General features: G+C 37.7%; 1 protein-coding gene across 1 annotated transcript; it reads left to right on the plus strand.

Moving 5' to 3' along the window:
* The first annotated feature begins 801 nt into the window (after positions 1–801).
* Positions 802–6923, plus strand: LOC110727356 (NADH dehydrogenase [ubiquinone] 1 alpha subcomplex subunit 13-B-like). The gene is made up of 3 exons (XM_021906920.1): positions 802–1228; positions 6256–6327; positions 6432–6923. Exons 1-3 carry the CDS (start codon positions 1014–1016, stop codon positions 6574–6576), a joined length of 432 nt encoding a protein of 143 aa, XP_021762612.1. The 5' UTR covers positions 802–1013; the 3' UTR covers positions 6577–6923.
* The last annotated feature ends 12312 nt before the right edge of the window (positions 6924–19235 follow it).

A 19235-nucleotide genomic window follows, 5' to 3' on the forward strand; every position in this document is an offset into this window, starting at 1 on the left:
ATTAAAAAATGTAAACGATTTATAAAGATATAATACCTCCTCATCCAATAGGATCATCAGGCGAGAAACTCATACTTTGATATTCCAAACATTTTTGCTCGAATATAATTCTCTGATTAAATTGGATCTGCATGTAAAAACAAAATTCAATAAACAAAACATAAACATATAATCATTAAGTATCCCAAATAAACACAATTTAAGCAATAATCACAAATATACATTTAAACATGGGTTTTAAAAATTAGGCTAAGAATTACCTAGCCATTGATGACCTAATAAAACTGACACAAAATTAATGACACAAAATTTGCTTGGTTTGGTTTTGTATTGATACGAAATTTTGTTGGTGTCGTATGATGTGTCAATTTATAATGGTGGGTATCACAAATTTTAATTTAATTATAATTAAGGAATAATTTTTATTTCTTATCATAAACACTATCAAAATTTATCTTATATTAATAGGTATATAATCCTATATCTAAAAATGATTATTTTAAAAGATAATTTTTAGTTTTTTAAATAATTTAAATCCTAATAAATCAATATTCGTTGTTTTTACTTACGTAGCAAAATTCTTAAATCTCATTCGTCACTTTTGTTTAGGTGGCAAACGAATTTTTTAATTCTAAAATAAAATAAAAATCTAATTTTTAATTTGTTGAAAATATACCTTTGTTTATGTGGCACGCCAAATGCTCTCCAAAAATGCTTACTTTATTTATATAATATTAAATTAGATTTTGCTTGAGGTTATTATTTTTTTTTTAATCACCTCCATGTTTATACGGGTACTACATAGTGGATCCGGAAAACCTTCCTCTCTCCTTACTCCTAAGACCCACCATCCAACTCCCCCTCCTCACACCAATCACCATAACCTACCCACAAATAGTACTCGCCCTTTGCGGCAAACCTCCTTGCATAGCTAGCTCATCAGACACCCCCAACACCCAACCAATCACTCAATCCAACCGACGATCGATTCGTAGCAACCGAGGAGAGAGAAAATGACGGAGGCAGTGATCAGGAACAAGCCAGGAATGGCGAGTGTCAAGGACATGCCTTCCCTTCAAGATGGACCTCCACCTGGTGGTTTCGCTCCTGTTCGTTACGCTCGTCGTATCCCCACCAAAGGTCCTAGCGCCATGGCCATCTTTCTCACCACTTTCGGCGCTTTCGCTTGGGGTATGTACCAGGTTGGCGAAGGCAACAAGAAGCGCCGGTATTCTCTCTTTTACTCTTTTATTCAAACTGGATCTTGTTTATTTTACGCATTTGACTTAGTGTTGTTATATACGATTGAATTTGATTGATGGGTATCTTGGGGATTAAGGTTTGATTGATGGATATATTGGGGATTGGAATATTGGCTTGATTATGCCTTGAATTGGCAGGAAATTACATGGTTTTTTGATGATTTTGTTGATTGGTGTTTGAGATTGTTGTTGGGTTGTTGTTTGTGAGCTTTTAAGAGTTTATAGGATGTAATGTGATTGGAATATGGAGCTGAATGAGCTACATTTAGTGGACTTAATTTAGGGTTTGTGAAATTGTTGGTATGATAAATGGGTTAGGGGATTAAATTGGATTGATGGGTATATTGAGAATTTGAATATTGGCGTGAAAATGCCTTCGATTGCCTGGAAATTACATGGGTTTTTGAAAGTTTTGTTGAATAGTTGTTTGAGATTGTTGCTGGGTTATTGACTTATTGTTTGTGAGCTTTAAGAGATTATGGGATGTAATGTGATTGGAATATGGAGCTGAATGAGTTATGTTTAGTGGACTTATTTAGGGTTTGCTACAAAAACAAGGATTATTTCCCTTTGTGATTTTGTTCCTATGATAAATGGGTTTGTTGACTAGCATGAAAATTGTCGGTATTTGTTGTGTGAGAAGGCTTAACCAGGATAGGCTTTGGGTGTCGAACATATTGGCGAATAAGGTTAATGTGCTGTAAGATGATATATATGGGTTGATGTTGGCAATTGTTAAAGCGGATCTATGTCAAGCATGCTAAACACAATAGTATATGCATTTCATGGGTAAGTTTGTTGTGGCCCCTGTGGGAGTATAGGCCAATGACTTTTTGCTGAGTTATTTTCCAAATTTAATGATAGGGTGGAACGAAAGGTTTGTTTGATACTCTAGAAAATGTGTTTCGTGTCTTGGCCAATGAATGTAGGGCTAAGTCCTTAACTACGCCCATCGCTGATAGTTTTCTTCACCATGACAGTCTACCTAGAATACGGATTGAATGGTTGATTTGTTGATGAGAAGCCATGTTGAAGGTTGATGCATATTGAGAATGGACCTTTTCTTCATTGTGTTGTTCTATGCTATCCATTGTGTAATTATGAAAGGGCATAAATGATTTCCAAATTCTTCTTAGGAATTAATTATTTACAAGATTAAGTGGTGTATGTTTGTTTGTTGGATTGGTTCTCCCTTGGATAAACGAACTCCAAGATAAGATTTTCTCTTCACACATTATAGTTTACTCTATGACTCTATTACCGATAATGACGATAAGTGTTTATGGTGTTGTGAGGTTTTAAGCTATCTCACCCCTCCAATTCTTTTCTTACTGTCACCATTTACCTTTTATTATACTAGGAATCCAAGTGATTTTTAGCTTTTCTTGCTAAACATAGTAGATTAGCCTGAGATTTAAGAGAAATTAAAGAATTTTAACATAGATTGATAGAGAACAAAAGGTAGAATAGGGTCAAGATAGGATGGATTATATTGATTAATCAGTGTAATCAACCTATACATATACAACCACCCACATTTGACTGGTGGAGTCTCTTTCAATACTACATATTGCTTAACAACGATCTGACTGCCCTTACAGTGAGTCTGTGCCTCTTTTATTGCATTCCTAACCTTCTTCTTAACTCTATTTAACTGCTTTCCAGCTCTACCCTGGTAACCGTTTTCGAAACAAACTATCAATGACAAGTACTGATATATCCCTTCCTTCTGGCACATGTGAACATTACACTATTACAGGTAGCTGTATCATGTGCTGATTTTCTGCATTTTACTCATAATGGCTTCTATTGTAGGGTTTTATGTCAATTGTAAACCTAGTAGCAAGTTCTGTTTCCTTCAGGATCAGATTCTTTGATGTGACTCCGTTTATCTCTGACATTTCACTGGGATACTCATTGATATATGAGTCCTGGATTCTTTAATATAATTTCTCCACAAATTAATCTTTCTTTCTAGTCAATTTCATGTTCTAATGTGGATTAGTGAGTCCTTGTGTCTAGGAAAGTACAGTATGAATCTTTTGATGGGCAGATGATGCTGTGGCTGAGTTCCAACAGAGTCTACTGTTGCTTGAATAGGTGCACCTAAGAGATTTTCTTCATTTTGGTGCCATTTAATGCAGAACTCTCTTTGTTCAGTAGCTTTTCATCAAGGACTAGGGCGGCTAGCAATTAATGTATTTTGAATATTTGTGATGAATCATCTATTTCAACTACTACCCTTCTCTTAATTGTACTTCCCTTCAAAATTGAGCTCATAAAGTATTATATTGACACATGGCAATATTGTGGAAGCCAACAATTTAGTGATATGTCATCCATGGGATGTGCTATTAAAAGTGCATGTTTAATAGCGCTTTTGGTTGTTATTGGTGTATGTGTATGTGCTTAAGTTGTAGAACGGTGCATACATTTGGTTGATAAGCAATTTTGCATAGGCTACTTTGACGGTAGTCTCACCTATAGGTTTATTTTTTTACATTCTTTTGTGGGAGAAGGCTAAATTTTGTTCATGCATAGTGCATAATGTGAATGCTCAGTTCTATTGTTGAGCCTTAAGCTGTTAGTAATTTTGTGTTTATTGATGAATATTGAAGAATGTGAATTGCTGAGATCAGAGATAACTATTCTTTTAAAATAGTGAGGTTACCTCTTACTTGGTTTTAATGGTTTACGGTTACTTAGACACTAGAGGTTAAGTAAAGCAATGTTGTTTATGGGTCTCATATTTGGTGTATAAAGAGCCCCTTTTAGGATGGGATGGTAGCTGGATGGGATGAAGATTGCTTGGGGTTTTCTATGATAGGAAAGAGTGGTTATTTGTAAATTGAGTATCTATGACTTGGCTAAATTTTGAAGCCAACTCTTTTTTTCAGGGTAATGTCATGTGTGAATTCCATCAGTTTTTCTGAAAAAAACTTATCCCTCATCCATCACAGCCATTCTTTGGGAGACAGGGAGAGTGTTTGGTTTTGTGGAGGAGGTTATATATCCAGGAAAAATTGGTAACAAGCTTCCAATCATTCATATGTTGATGTAATGAACTGAGCTTACTGCTAACTTAACTCACGCAAGTAACAGGAAATGGAGAGGAAAAGAGTGATTCTTTAAGTGAACTTTATAATCTGATTTTTCGTAAATTGATTGAATATGAAGAATAACTAAGAATGGAAGCTTTAGTATTGATTGATAATGGTGGAAGGATTACAAACGATAGGTTTAATAGCTTAAGGCTATTAATCTCCAATAGTGAGTTTAGCTCACAACTCTCCAACAATGGCTTTAGGCCATGACTCTCTAAGGTTTCCCTCAATACAAATTTCTGCCTACCTTCTCCTTTCTCCCCTCTCTGTATTTATACCAAAGCTAAAGACTCTAACCTAATAATACTAGACCTACGAATATTACCCTTCCTTAGGTTAGTCTATTACAGTTGAAATATGTTTGGCTTAAAGTTTCCTTCTCTGTCAAGTTTATGTGGACTTTGAAAGAAAATTTTCTATTATTTTAAATTTATATAATTATATTTGAAAGAAAATGGGGCCTAGCTTCCATTCTTTCATCTGAGAAGTAAATGGCCTTGAGTTTAAGGATTTAATTTTAATCATTTATATAATAAAATACTATAGGACAGTGGGCTTGTTTGTTTGGCCTGTCTATAATCAACCATTTCTCTAATTTGCAAAATGGATTGATCTATGTAATGAACCAGGAAAGGCTGTTTGAAGTAGTCAAAATGCTGTTCAGATGCTATATAAACAAGATTGTCTCATCATCCATGTATTTTGGGGGCTGACAAGCAAAATCTCTGCAACCAGAATTCTTTTCCAACCTTAAAATCTTAAATCTTCAACCAAATCTCTCCTGCCATGAATTTGCCAATTGGCTCTTTTGTTACTAGATGTCATTGCTATATAATTTACCAGTAGCCTCCCTTCCCCTTCCTTGCCTAGACTTGACCCTTTCCAGAAGCTTTTAGCATTTGCATCAATTGCTGCTGAAGAGCCTCGGGTAATATAGGTTTTTGGAGGCTTGGATTGGGCATAGTTCAAATCAAGACTTGATCTACTGCTTGTTATCAGATTCAGCTACTAGACCCTGGATTTTTTTTATTTTTTTTTATTTTTTTTCACATTTGAAAATGACTTGAAAATTAAATAATCGTATGGACATGAAGAAATTACGACATACACATTCACTAATTTGTTTATATTTTTCCTAAGAAATGAGTGAATGTAAATCTTATTTCAAAAAAAGTATATTGGTCAAGCAATAGATATGTGGATCATGGAGCCAATGAATATGGGTGCTTACTAAACTTGATACATGCACATGCAAAAAGCTTTATTGGGTCTTTTAAGGGTGGTGCCATAGGAATACCCATTGCCACCCATTATTGATGTTCATTGTCCCGTGCATTACCTCAGCGCTTTCCTATTGCTAATCTGATGTAACTTCAATCACACCAGTTCTGCTCTATCAAGAACCAATATCAATTGCAATCCCATCTACATCCTTGAGGCCTTGATGCTTTTCCAGGACTTCTTTCCTGATTGATTTGGTGAAAATAGCAGGTGGCCTACTGGAAGTGTGGGTGAAGATCAAAACTAGATGTTAAGTCTCTCCTTTGTCTCATTTCCTCTGTCTTTTTCCATTTCTATAGCACTAAAGCACTTTCAAGAACCCACATAGGAGAGATTGCCTTAAGTTTGCTGTACACTTTCTACGAGTAGTTAGTGTCCACTTCTAATTTGACCTGTCACTCTAAATCTCATGTAAGCAACTGCTCTGCATTGTGTACTTATGACACGTGTATGAATTTAAAGTTTATACATAACTGCGAAGGTTTTTTGAAATTTTGAACATAACTGCAAGTCAATCAATAACTGTTGTGGAATGAAAATATACTTCTATGTAGTGTTACCTTGATTAAATGTTGAACATCATGTACTTATGCTAAATTTATGAATAGGGCAATAAAGGAAGAGAAATATGCTGCTCGCCGAGCCATACTGCCTTTGCTGCAGGCAGAAGAGGATGAAAGGTAGTTAAGCTTTATATTAGTTTGTGATTTCCTCTTGTTTATATAATTTTGCAGTGTTTATTATACTTCAGTCTAATTGATTACCTGTTCATCATGATTCACAGATTTGTCAAAGAATGGAAAAAATACCTAGAAGATGAGGCCAGAATCATGAAGAATGTGCCTGGCTGGAAGGTAGGTGAGAATGTATACCATTCTGGGAGATGGATGCCTCCTGCAACTGGTGAGCTTCGTCCTGAAGTTTGGTGATCCACTTTGACGATGTCACGTTTAAGATCTTGTTCATCCCTTGCTGCAGCCGAAGAAATAATAATGTAGTAATCCAAATATTTCTTTACCCTCACAGTGAGTGAGTGTCTATTTGCTGCTGTTATAAATATGATTGCCATTTTACTTTTTGTGTACGGCACTAGTGTTTTTCTTCCTTTACTTTGTCGTCATAATTTTGTCTTTAAATGTCATTTATAAGTAATCGCTGTTGGCATTTCAAAGAAAAGATTTTATAACCTTTGTTGTGTAGTCTTTGAATTCGAAGTTCATTAGCACTGATACATGTTACCCGGTGTTGCGTATATGTCTTGACAGTCTTGCATATATTAGCACTCTGTTTTAAGGTTTAATAAGTATCCCAAACACCATTCTTCCTAAGCGTTCTTCGATAGTCTTATCTATATTCATTATTGTGATTTTGAAAAGGTACAAAATTTCTCAAGGGAAAACCTTACTAATTTGCCTATATATTATGGCAATCGTGAACTTGAGCTTCATTTTTTTTTTCAAATATCAATGGCTTTTATGACAACAAACACCAATCTATGCATATAATTTTTTTGAACTCACGTGATTAACACGTGAAAGTCAACGTCGGAGCTCCAGTGTTGACTACCAAGAAAACTCACCCAAGCACCCCCTAAAAAGTTAATGCAACTTAAAAGGTCATTTTTTTCAACTATTCACTTAAAAAGTCCTTTTGCAAAAAGTCGACCACTTAAAAGGTCCTTTTTCACAAATTTCTCTTTATGTATTGAAGTTTTTTGCAATAAAGTGTGGGAGTGTTTATTTGAGAGGCTATTAAACTCTATTGTACTAAATCCTCTGTCTTCTGTGAAATATGGCAACTTTTTCAGCAAAACATTCCTCTGTACTAGTATTTATCTTTCATTAGTTTTGTAGATTGACAATTTTAACTATCTCGTCGATCTGCAATCAGTGGCGGACTTGGGCTTAGACCTGGTGGGTCAAGTGACTCACCAGGCCCAAAAAAAAATTTTAAGTTATTTTTTTTAAAAAAAAAAAAAAAAAAAAAAAAAACTAAAATCAGTTTTCCCCAAATGACCAAATCACGAATTCAGTTCAAGACTTCAAGCCCTAGCCTTCTTCAGTTCTTCTCTTCGCCAATTCGCCTCTTCCCTTCAATCCTTCATCGATCATCTCCAACTCCAGTTCTCCACTCCAGTTCGCCTCTTCCTCTTCGCAAGTTCGCATCTTCCATTCTCCCTCTTCGCCTGAATCGCCTCTTCCTCAGTTCCTCTTCGCTAGTTTGCGTCGTCTTCCTCTTCGCATAATTTCAGGTTAGTCATCTTCATCTACTCATCTTTCGGCTTTTTTTTTATTTTTTTATTTAATTGTTGGTATTACTTGTTAGTTATGAATTAGTATTACTAAATTTGAACCCTAAATCCCTAATTGTTCAATAATCAACTCAATTTCAGAGAATTTTGCATTATCTGAAATTCTGAATTGTGAATTTGTGAAATGTTTGACACTTTGACAGTGCTCTTCGCTAGCTTGCTCACGCCTCCAGTGCTGGCTGTGCTGCTGGCCTGCTGGGCGGCTGCTGCTCGCCTGCTGCCCTGCTCCACTGCTCCAGTGCTCTGTGCTCACCGCTCTTCGCTTCGTCGCTTCTTCTAAAGTATAATCTCCTATTCTCATTTTGCTAGTAAGTTGATTTCTAATTTTTAATTTAAAATCCTAATCTTCAATTTATTTCAGTCTAATTAGTTAATTCTATTAAACTTTGGTTGATTTTGTTGTTGTTTGTTTGGTAAACTTTGAACCTTTTGTTAATGTTGTTGGGTTTTTGTCTTTTTGATGAAATTTTTTAGTACTATTATTTGGTTGTTCGGTAATTTTTTTTTTTACATACTTGATTATCGATTGTGACCCACCAGTCGGAAATTCCTGGGTCCGCCACTGTCTGCAATTCTAAGGAACATTCATTGTCTTCGACTATGTTGTGTGCATTGCTTTGATTATTGCTGGGCCAATTGGTGATGTTAATGCCTTTTTACGTTAAGATACTTTAAGCATGATGCCTTGGCTTTGGTTAGGAATTTTCACAGATATTGTTACTGGTTGCAATTATTGTCTTAGTATCTTGTTTGTGTCTTAATTAGATTTGTTTAAAAAATTTCTTAACAACTTGCATTCTGTTTATGCCAAAAATCGTCTTAGGAGACTAGATTTAGATTAATTGAAGTAAAAGACCGATGGTGAAAAATGCAAAGAGCGAAGGGAGACACGATCTAGTGATACGGAAAACCTCAACGAAGATGGTAAAAAACTGCAGTTGATTATGAGTCCACCAATCCACTATAATACAACCTTAAAATCCAATGATTACAATTGCATTGTGTGTATAATGTAAGCTTTATAAAATTAATAATGATAGTAGAGAATGGCATTAGAGTGTAGTTTATCAGAAAATTTGTCAATTACTACGCGTATTAATGTCATTTGGAAATTTACTACCACGAATTAAAAATTTTGTGAATTACTAGCGTAAAAAATTTTAAAATTTTGATTTTACTACCAGACTCCCCTTTAGACCATTTATGACGTCATCTTTTCCCGTTCTGTAATACCATAATGAAAACGTAATTTTTGTTTTTCTTCTAGACGAATACAATATTGCGATATTTAACCCTTGTTAACCATTTAAATGACCAAAAAATAAGAAAAAAAATAAAATTCAACTTAATCCTTGGTTACCCAAACTAACTAATCTTCCTCCTTCACCATTGCTAAATACCCACCAAGTTTTTTGCTCCAAGTTCACACTAATTCTTGTATTTTTTTTTGAATTAAGCTATCGATTCGTTGCAGAGCAGAAGAAGGGAAATCCCTCAAATGAGTTCCATAAGGATTGATCCCTAGACCTCAGGGATACGAGGTGGGAGCGATGCCACTACTCCATCACCTCAACCTCGCTTCTAAGACTCCTTGTTATCTTATACTAGATATACTCGAGCCATGCTCAGTTTTTAAATTATCGATACTTGAAATATAGAAGTTCCTAGAAAAATACGAAGTATAACACAATAGTCAATAAAAAAAACTCCCTTGAAAGAGAGGACAACCTTCCTTGAAAAAGAGGACACCCTAACCACCGATCGTGGTTGCACTCCGGCTATGGCCGACGAACTGTTAACTGCTTATGCAAACTTGAACATTAGTGTAGAGGAGGAAGGCGTGATTGATGTAGCGGATGTTGAGGACCCTGATCATGAAGCTAGGGTTTCCTTGATGTTGATTGGAAAACTTTTGACAGATCGAGGAATTAATGCGGAAGCTTTCAAAAGAACGATCACGCGGGCGTGGGGTTTAAAGGGTAAAGTATTAATTCGTAATTTGGGCACGAACTTGTTTGCTTTCCAATTTTTGCATTGGAAGGATAAAGATAGGGTTCTTGAAGGGCGACCGTGGTGCTTCGAAAATAACCTCCTCATCCTTAACACCATTAAAGGCAATGAACAACCTGCGGACGTCGCTTTAACCCACTCACCATTTTGGGTTAGGCTTGAAAACCTTCCCTTCAATTGCAGATCGAATGCCCACATCAAAGCCATTGCGTGTGGGCTAGGTGAATTGTTAGACTTCGAAGATGATATTGTGGCTATTGGCAAGAGTAGGCGTGTGAAGGTGTTGTTGGATGTGTCCAAGCCTCTGCGACGCTTCCAGCATGTGAAAACCAAGGAGGGCAATGTTGTGAAAGTATCTCTCAAATATGAACGGCTTCCGTTCTTCTGCTTCTCTTGTGGTGTCCTTGGCCATAGCGAAAAGGACTGCCAGACTATCTCTGATGATGCTCAATCTCATGGTAATGGCTGGGGCACATGGCTCAAGGCTTCCCCGATGAGAGGTAAACATAATGAAATTGCTGAACTGGAAAATTTAGAGACTGCTAGGAAACTATTGTTTACACCCAAACTTGTTAATATGGATAGGGAAGGACATGATTGTGTAGTTGGTGTGGATAAGGGGGGAATGGATGTATGGTTGGGGAGGGGGGAAATAACATTGCGGAGGTGGATGGTGGGATGAATGATGGTAAGCAAGGGGAGATGGGGAATACTTGTACTTATGGGGATGCTAGGAGGAATGTTGGAAAACAAGGGGGGCGGGGAACTAATTATGGGGAAAAGGATTATCCTTACGAGGACTTGCTTGAGGGGGGACAGCTGGTGAATGTTGGGACTGTGGGCAGGCGGGGTGTTAAGGAGGGAGGTAGTATTAGTGGACGGTCAGAGGCGGACAAAGAAGAGGAGGTTTCTGATTCTGAGGGTGGGCAGTGGTTCACACACCCGCAGCATGCACTTGAAGAAAATCCTACGTCTACAGTAGGAGGAAACAATGGTGGGGATAATGAAGGTAGGGAGGCTTCTATTAAACACTTACCTACCTTTGCCATGGGTAGTATATCATCAAGTAAAGGGCGTAAGTTTACTGGGCATGGTAAAAGGAATAGTAGGGGAAGCTATAAAGAACCAAGTAAACCCACTACTAGTATTATTTCATGTGACCTGAAAAATGAAAAAAGAAAATTCCCTGATGCTATGGAGGTTGACATTGGGGGAGATGATATTGGCAGTGTTTCGGTTAAACGGGGTAGATTTGGCTCTCAGGAGGAATCGGACACTTCACGATTTCAAGTAGCGGAGGTGGCTTGTGGACCACCCCGTGAACAACAATGAAAATTCTTAGCTGGAACTGTCGAGGGATTGGCAACCCTCGGACAGTTAGTTCCCTCCGGGATCATTGTTGGAGGGAACGGCTAAATTTTGTCTTTTTAATGGAGACAAAAATCGATTCTGTCAGATTAGAAGGCATAAGAAATAAATGTGGTTTTTCTAATGGGTTGTGTTTGAGTAGTGTTGGCTTGTCCGGTGGTATTGGCCTATGGTGGAACGACAACAATGTGAACGTTGTCTCTTACTCAAATAATCATATTGCAGTTGATGTTTCTAACAATGGCAACAATAATGTTTGGAGGGCTATTGGTGTATATGGCTGGCCTGAAAATGAAAACAAGCATCAGACATGGCTCCTTATGAAAAATCTTCGTCAACAATCTCCGCATCCGACTATTTTCTTCGGTGATTTTAGTGAGATTCTATCTGCAGGTGAGAAATGTGGGGGTGGTAGTCGCAGGGATAGGTGTATGGACAATTTCAGAGAATGTCTGGATAGTATGGGTGTGTGTGACCTGGGCTATAAAGGGAATATATACACCCGGCAAAGAGGGCTTTCGTAGTCAACACTTATTAGAGAGCGCCTCGACAGATTCCTAGCTTGTGCGAGGTGGTGCAGTTTATTTCCTGGGTATGAAGTTCAGCATCTCCCTCTGAATTTTAAGAAGGTCTGATCACGCCCCTATCATGCTCCATGTCAGAAAATCATCGCTGCCTCGTCGCTCCCAACGCAAATTTAAATTTGAGGCTTATTGGCTTGCGAACCCTGACTGTGAAAAGGTTATCAAGGCTGCCTGGGAGGATAGTTCTCACGAGCCAGCTCATATCCGATTATCCTACTGTGCGTCATCTCTTGAGATATGGGCTGCTGAAACTTTTGGATGTGTTAAAAGAAAAATCAGAAGTACGGAGGAAAAGTTGAAACAGGTGCAGGGCAGAAGTATGAATAATATGAACTTGGCTCTTTCCAGATCTTTGTCTCAGGAATTGGATGAGCTACATTTGCAGGAGGAAACTTACTGGCATGCTCGGGCACGTGCTAACGAATTCAGAGATGGTGATAGGAACACATTCTATTTCCATCATAAAGCAAATGCCAGGAGAGTGCGCAACACTATCGAAGGGCTCGAAAACAATAATGCAGACTGGGTCTCGAATGCAAGTGGTATCGAAGGTATCATCACAAATTATTTCTCTTCGATTTTTACTTCTGATGGTGTTATAAATTCTGATGCAGCTCTAAGTGGTATTAACCATGTGGTTACGGAGGAAATGAACGCAGACTTATGTAAAATGCCTGACGAAGAAGAAATTCATGCTGCTTTATTTGATATGCACCCAAATAAAGCGCCCGGAATTGATGGTATGCATGCCCTGTTTTATCAGAAATTTTGGCACATTTTGGGTAATGATATTGTTAAGGTTGTCATTAATTGGTGGAACGGAGATATAGACATTTCAAACATAAACAAAACATGCATTGTTCTTATCCCGAAATGTCGTGAGCCCCGCAAGATTACAGAGTTCCGACCAATTAGTCTCTGCAATGTTATCTATAAAATCATCTCTAAAATGCTGGCTAATCGCCTGAAACCATTGTTGCAAAATATCATTTCTCCCCAGCAAAGTGCTTTTATTCCGAGTCGTCTAATCACTGACAATGCTCTTGTGGCTTTTGAGGTTTTTCATGCAATGAAAAGAAGGACAGTTAGCAGACATGGCACCATTGCTCTCAAACTTGACATGATGAAGGCATATGACAAAGTAGAGTGGGAATTTGTTGAACAAGTTATGTCTAAATTTGGTTTTAATCAGACATGGATTAGGAAGATCATGAGCTGCATTTCAGGCTATTCTTTTTGTTTCAAGATCAATGGTGAAATTGTGGGCAATGTGACCCCTCAAAGAGGACTCAGGCAAGGTGATCCCATTTCTTCGTATCTCTTTCTATTGGTTGCAGATGCTTTTTCCGGCCTGTTATCTAAAGCAGTCAATGAAAATGTGATCCATGGAGCCCAGATCTGTAGAAATGCCCCCCGTATTTCTCATTTATTTTTTGCAGATGACAGCATTCTGTTTGCCAGATCTAACGTAGCCGAATGTGCCAGAATAGCACATATCCTGCAGATTTATGAACAGGCTTCGGGCCAAAAGATCAATTTTCAAAAATCTGAGGCCACTTTCAGTAAGAATGTGCCTATCGATCGGAGGACTGAAATTTGTAACCTTCTTGGTGTGAGGGAAGTGGAAAAACATGAGAAGTACTTGGGGCTGCCGACAGTGATTGGGAGATCGAAAAAATCAATCTTTTCAGGCATGAAAGAATGGATCTGGAAAAAGCTGCAGGGATGGAAGGAAAAGTTGCTTTCCCGACCAGGCAAGGAAATATTAATTAAGGCTGTTGCACAGGCTATTCCTACATATATCATGAGTGTGTTTAGAATTCCGGACAGTTTGCTGGATGAAATTCATGCTATGATGGCTCGTTTTGGTGGGGACAAGGTGGCCAGAAAAAGATACACTGGAAGAATTGGGAGGCTTTATGCTTACCAAAGTCTCAGGGAGGTATGGGCTTTCTAAATTTGAAAATATTCAACCAAGCCCTTCTTGCTAAGCAATGCTGGAGGCTCCTCCAAAACGGTAATTCACTGTTAGGCCAAGTTTTAAAAGCCCGATATTATAGAAATTCTGATTTTCTTGATGCCCGGAGAGGTCATGACCCTAGCTTCACATGGCGCAGTATTTGGGGTGCGAAGGCTCTCTTGATTCATGGCATGCGTTGGCATGTTGGTAATGGTTTAAATGTGCAGGTTTGGAAGGATAATTGGCTCTCTTCAGACACGAATTTTGGTGTGCCCTCCCCTCCACCAAATAGACTCCATGATCCTGACATTGTTGTGTCTGACTTGATTGACCACCACATAGGACAGTGGGATTTAGCGGCCTTGAACATGCATCTAGAAGCTGCTGATATTGAGAAAGTCCTCTTTATCCCTCTGATTCAGTCCCCTACTAATGACTCTCTCTTTTGGAGTGGGACTTCGGATGGTAGCTACACTGTCAAAACAGGATATTGGCTTGGTATGTCGGACAATGGAGGTATTAATACTCTGGGAAATCAAAAGGCCTGGAAAGTTGTTTGGAATGTTGATGGGCCACCGAAATTAAAGCATTTTTTGTGGAGAATTTGTACTAAAACTATCCCTGTGAATGCAGAGTTGTTTCGTAGGCATATAAAAGACTCTCCTTGCTGCCAGTTCTGCCCAACGCAAAGTGAGTCAATTAACCACGCCCTTTTTGAATGCTGCCATGCGAAATTAGTCTGGGAATCTGGCCCACTGTGGGATGTCATTCGTGAAAGATCAGATGAGTGCTTCTCTATTTCTCTTCCGGATTTAGCTGATCAATTGTCTAAGCAAGATATGTCCCTGCTAGTAGCCTTAGCTTGGTCTGTTTGGACAAGCAGAAATAAGCGCATCTTCGAGAACCCAGCCCACGATTCTTGTGCTTTGGCAGTAAATTTCACGAAATATGTTATGGATTATAATGTGTATGCAGCACGAGTGTTTGGCAGATCAGTGAGCAAGAAGGTTCTGTCTGCTAGTAGCTGGACTGCTACTTCGAATGGTGTTGTTAAGATCAACACCGACGCTGCCTTACTGCCTGATAAATCCGTGGGTTTAGGCGTGGTGGCTCGTGATAGTGCTGGATGTATATTGTTTACTGTTGTGAGAAAGAGAACAGGCCACTGGGACCCTGGTGTAGCGGAGGCTGCAGCGTTGTGCTTTGGTGTGGAGATGGCGAATAGGCTAGGTCATAACGCAATTTGGTTGGAGAGCGACGCTATGACTTCTGTCCAGTCTATTGTTTCTAAGAGGAAAGGCCATAGTTACTTCTTTGCTTTTGTGGAACGCATTTTATGTATTGTCTCTTCCTTCTCTTTCTTCTTCTGTAGTCATGTGTCAAGAAGTGGTAATGCCTTTGCTCACCTAATTGCTAGGTCTTGCCCTTCGGACACTATGGAGAATGTACGTTTTGCACCTTTCCCGGAAAGTTTTTTAACGCTTGCGGGTTTGGATATTAATACATAATTGCTCCCTGCTTCCTTTCGGAAAAAAAAAACACAATAGTCAATTATAATAATAACATTCAAAAAATCTATAATTAATACTAAAATAACAACCGTTGATATCATTCTTTTTTTCAAATTGTACATGCGCCAGCTTCTTATTCAATTTTTTCCCGCCTAAACTTTTTTTATTTCTCTCCAATTTTCTTTGCTTTTTTAATTTTAATTTTTTATTTTTAATTTTAAAAAAGCTAATATTAACAACAAAATACTTTTATACAATACTTTTATCTTAAGTTGATTCCCTCCAAAAAAAAATGTTACATATAGATAATCTTAAAGAAAGCAAATATTAACCATGTATTTATGTGATTACTCCTAATTACAAAGTCCACTAAATTTGTTATAGACATAAATTTTCTTTTGATTATATTATTTTGGATTTTTTGTAAATTACCACCTACAAAATAGACCAATATTGATATAACCACCCAAAAAATAATTAATGTTAAATTACCACCCATTAAATTAAAAAAACGCGCAGATTACCACCCATTTGGAATTTCCGGTGGAATTTCCGTCAGTGGGCCCCACTTTTTTATTTTTTTCCTTTTTTCCGTTTATTCTCACTCTTTCTCCCCGATTTTTTCATTTTCCTTCTTCCTACCTTCTTCCTTTCTTCTTCCCAACCACCACCACCACCACCATTGCTCCACCTTTCACACCACCTCTGGCAACCCTTAACCCCAGCACCACCACCGAAAATCGCTGCCCAAAACAGCCCCCTGCTTCATCTCGCAACATCCATCCTCACGCAAACAACACCAACCCTACCCATCTCCTCCACCTCGCACAGCCACACCAGCCACCGCAAGAAGCGCAAAACCAGCAACAATTCCCTCCACATATCAGCTGTATAAAATTAACAACTTTTGCTCGAAATTTTAGAAAACCCCCAATTCAATTAAAATTAGAACCCTAATTTAAGAAACCCCCAATCAATTGAAGCATGAACCCTAATTTCAGAAAACCCCAAATCTCGTCGATTAATTGCGGATGGGAATGTCGATGGGGTGGGAAATTTGGCTGGGGTGGAAGATGTTGCAGATGGGAATGTTGGTGGGGTTCATAATTGCAGATGATGATGTTGGTAATGGTTCATAATTGCAGCCAAGCCATCTCAATTAAATTGCTGCCAAGCCAAATGGGTAAATTACCCAACTCAAAAACTATTATCCTACACAATACCAAATTGAAATTGACAACAATGGAAAGAACAAAATCATCACAGCCTCAAAATGATTAGTACTCCGTATAAAATAAGGGAGCATTTGGTAAACGCAGAAAAAAAGAAGGGAGTAGTAGTACTGTAGTATGGTTATTGTTGTTGTTGTTGTTGATGATGATGGAATGGTGGTGGTGGTGGTTGGGAAGAAGAAAGAAAGAAGGTAGGAAGAAGAAGAAGAGTGAAAAAATCGGGGAGAGAGAGTGAGAAAGCTAGAAAATAGAAGAAAAAAAAGGAAAAAAAAAAAGTGGGGCCCACTGACGGAAATTCCACCGGAAATTCCAAATGGGTGGTAATCTGCGCGTTTTTTTAATATAATGGGTGGTAATTTAATATAAAATATTTTTTGGGTGGTTATATCAAAATTGGTCTATTTTGTGGGTGGTAATTTACAAAAAATCCTATTATTTTAATTTTTGTTGTTTTGTTTATGTTAATACAAAGATTTTACATATTTTGAGTGATAATATGACTTGAAAATGTACACAATTATAAATTCTTTTTAGGATTAATACAGTTTTTAATCCCAACTTTTACCAATTTAGTTTCATTAATCCCAATTTTGGATTATTCCTCAATAATCCCAACTTTAAGGTGGCCTATCTTTCTTCAATCCCAAAAACCGGTTACCGGTTGAATGGGTTAATTTTGTTTTTTTTTTGTTAAAGTGACATGTGTCGCAAATTTATTGGTTAAAAAATTAAAAAAAAAAACAAAAAAAAACCAAAAAAAAAAACCCACCCAGCCAAAGCCCCGACCACCTAGCTAATTCGACAACCCGCGCAGCCAGCCACCTCCCTCGTTGGACCTCCATCCCTCCCCCACCACTGGAGTCGTCGCTCCGGCCACTACTCTCTAAACCACCATCTCCCTCCCAGAAACCCCAACCCCGACCACCAATAAAACCCCTTCCAACTCCGGCCACCAACCTAACCCCAAAAATTAACACCACCAGCTGCTGCTATTCCCCCTCTCCTTGCGCCGCTAATTCCCCCTTCCTTATCTCCCTTTCCCGTTTTCCTGCTGTGATTCCCCAACCTCCCTCTTTATCTCCTTTCCCGTTTTTCGGCGACCACTCCTTCCCTTGAAACCCCTTCCTCCACTCGAAAACCCCTTAAGACTACCTCCCCACTCTGGAAAACCACCAAAAATCCCTCCCCCACCATCGAAAACCCTAGCCGCTAAGGTTTCGCGGTGGTGGGAGGAGCAATTTGGGATTTTTGGCAGTGAGGAGGGATTTCTTTGTTGGTTTCGTGGGGGAATAGGATGGAGTTTCGGGGAGGGGGGAAAATGTTGATCCGGTAGTCTTATGTGGGAGGGCAAGACACGGCGGTCCTGTGTGAGAGAGGGAGACGCAGCGGCGTACAACTGGTGGGGGAAGGGGCGGCGAAGGTGACGGCTGGTGAGGGACGGGGAGGCTGTTGGTTTTTTTTTTTGTTATTTTTTTTAATTTTTTGACCAATCAGGACTTGACACATGTCAAGTGACCTGATATAATAGGTTTAGTTACCGGTTGGGTATGAAGAATGATAGGTCACCTTAAAGTTGGGATTATTGAGGAATAATCCAAAATTGGGATTAATGAAAATAAATTGGTGAAAGTTGGGATTAAAAAACTGTATTAATCCTTCTTTTTATTATATCCGTGCATCGAACGGGAGCTAATCTAGTAATAATAATAAATAAAATTACTGAATTTCCTAAGCAAATTAATGACATACAAAAAAAAAAAAAAAGTTTTGGAGTATTAGAGTAATAGATTTACTATATATATATATATATATATATATATATATATATATATATATATATATATATATATATATATATAATAATCTAAGGTTAAAAGAATGATAAGGATGATGTCAGCAATTGATTTAGACAGGAAAATTTTCTATCATAGTTTGATATGTGCACAATTTGAAAAAGAAAAGATGTCAGCAATTTGCTATATTTGTTTTTGAGGAAATATCAGCGATTGCTATATTAGTAATATTTATAGATTTTTTCCTTGATTAGAAAGCACCCATAAAAACCTTGACTTGTTCCACGAATCTTTCGCTGGTACTCTGGCATCGGATGTTGATTATCGCGTTGGACGTTGGTCACAGTATCAACATCAGTAATATGATTAATGATTAGTAATATGAATGTTTTGATGGCATTTCATTTAGTAACATAATTTGAGGGTGTGTATGTAAGAAAGATGATGTGGCGTCTTTTTAGAGGTAATCTTGAGGTATTTAGATTAGTATATACTATACGATTTTCATTTTCAGTACGAGAATATAAACCTTATTTCTCCCTTTCTTGTTAAGCCTTGTTCACTTCACCTTAAAAAAAATAATATTTAGTAAAATTAATTTTAATTCAGTAAAATTAATTTCAGTTCAATAAAAATAAGTTCAGTTCAGCAAAAATAATTTCAGTTCAGTAAAAATAATTTTAGTTCAGTAAAATTAAAATCAGTAAACTTAAAGAAGAAATATAATAGAAATTCAGTAAAATTAATATCAGTTCAGCAAAAATAATTTCAATTCTGTAAAATTAATTTAAGTTCAGTAAAAATTACTTAGTTCAACAA

The sequence above is a fragment of the Chenopodium quinoa genome, unplaced genomic scaffold (genome assembly GCF_001683475.1).
Source record: "Chenopodium quinoa cultivar QQ74 unplaced genomic scaffold, ASM168347v1, whole genome shotgun sequence".
In the NCBI taxonomy this organism is placed as follows: Eukaryota; Viridiplantae; Streptophyta; class Magnoliopsida; order Caryophyllales; family Amaranthaceae; genus Chenopodium; species Chenopodium quinoa.

What these genes read in the sequence shown, in the direction of transcription:
- LOC110727356 (XM_021906920.1), top strand. Translation starts at nt 1,014, where the DNA reads ATGACGGAGGCAGTGATCAGGAACAAGCCAGGAATGGCGAGTGTCAAG. An exon ending in GAAGGCAACAAGAAGCGCCG is followed by an intron (nt 1,229 to 6,255) that starts GTATTCTCTCTT and finishes ATTTATGAATAG; the next exon opens with GGCAATAAAGGAAGAGAAAT. An exon ending in CAGGCAGAAGAGGATGAAAG is followed by an intron (nt 6,328 to 6,431) that starts GTAGTTAAGCTT and finishes CATGATTCACAG; the next exon opens with ATTTGTCAAAGAATGGAAAA.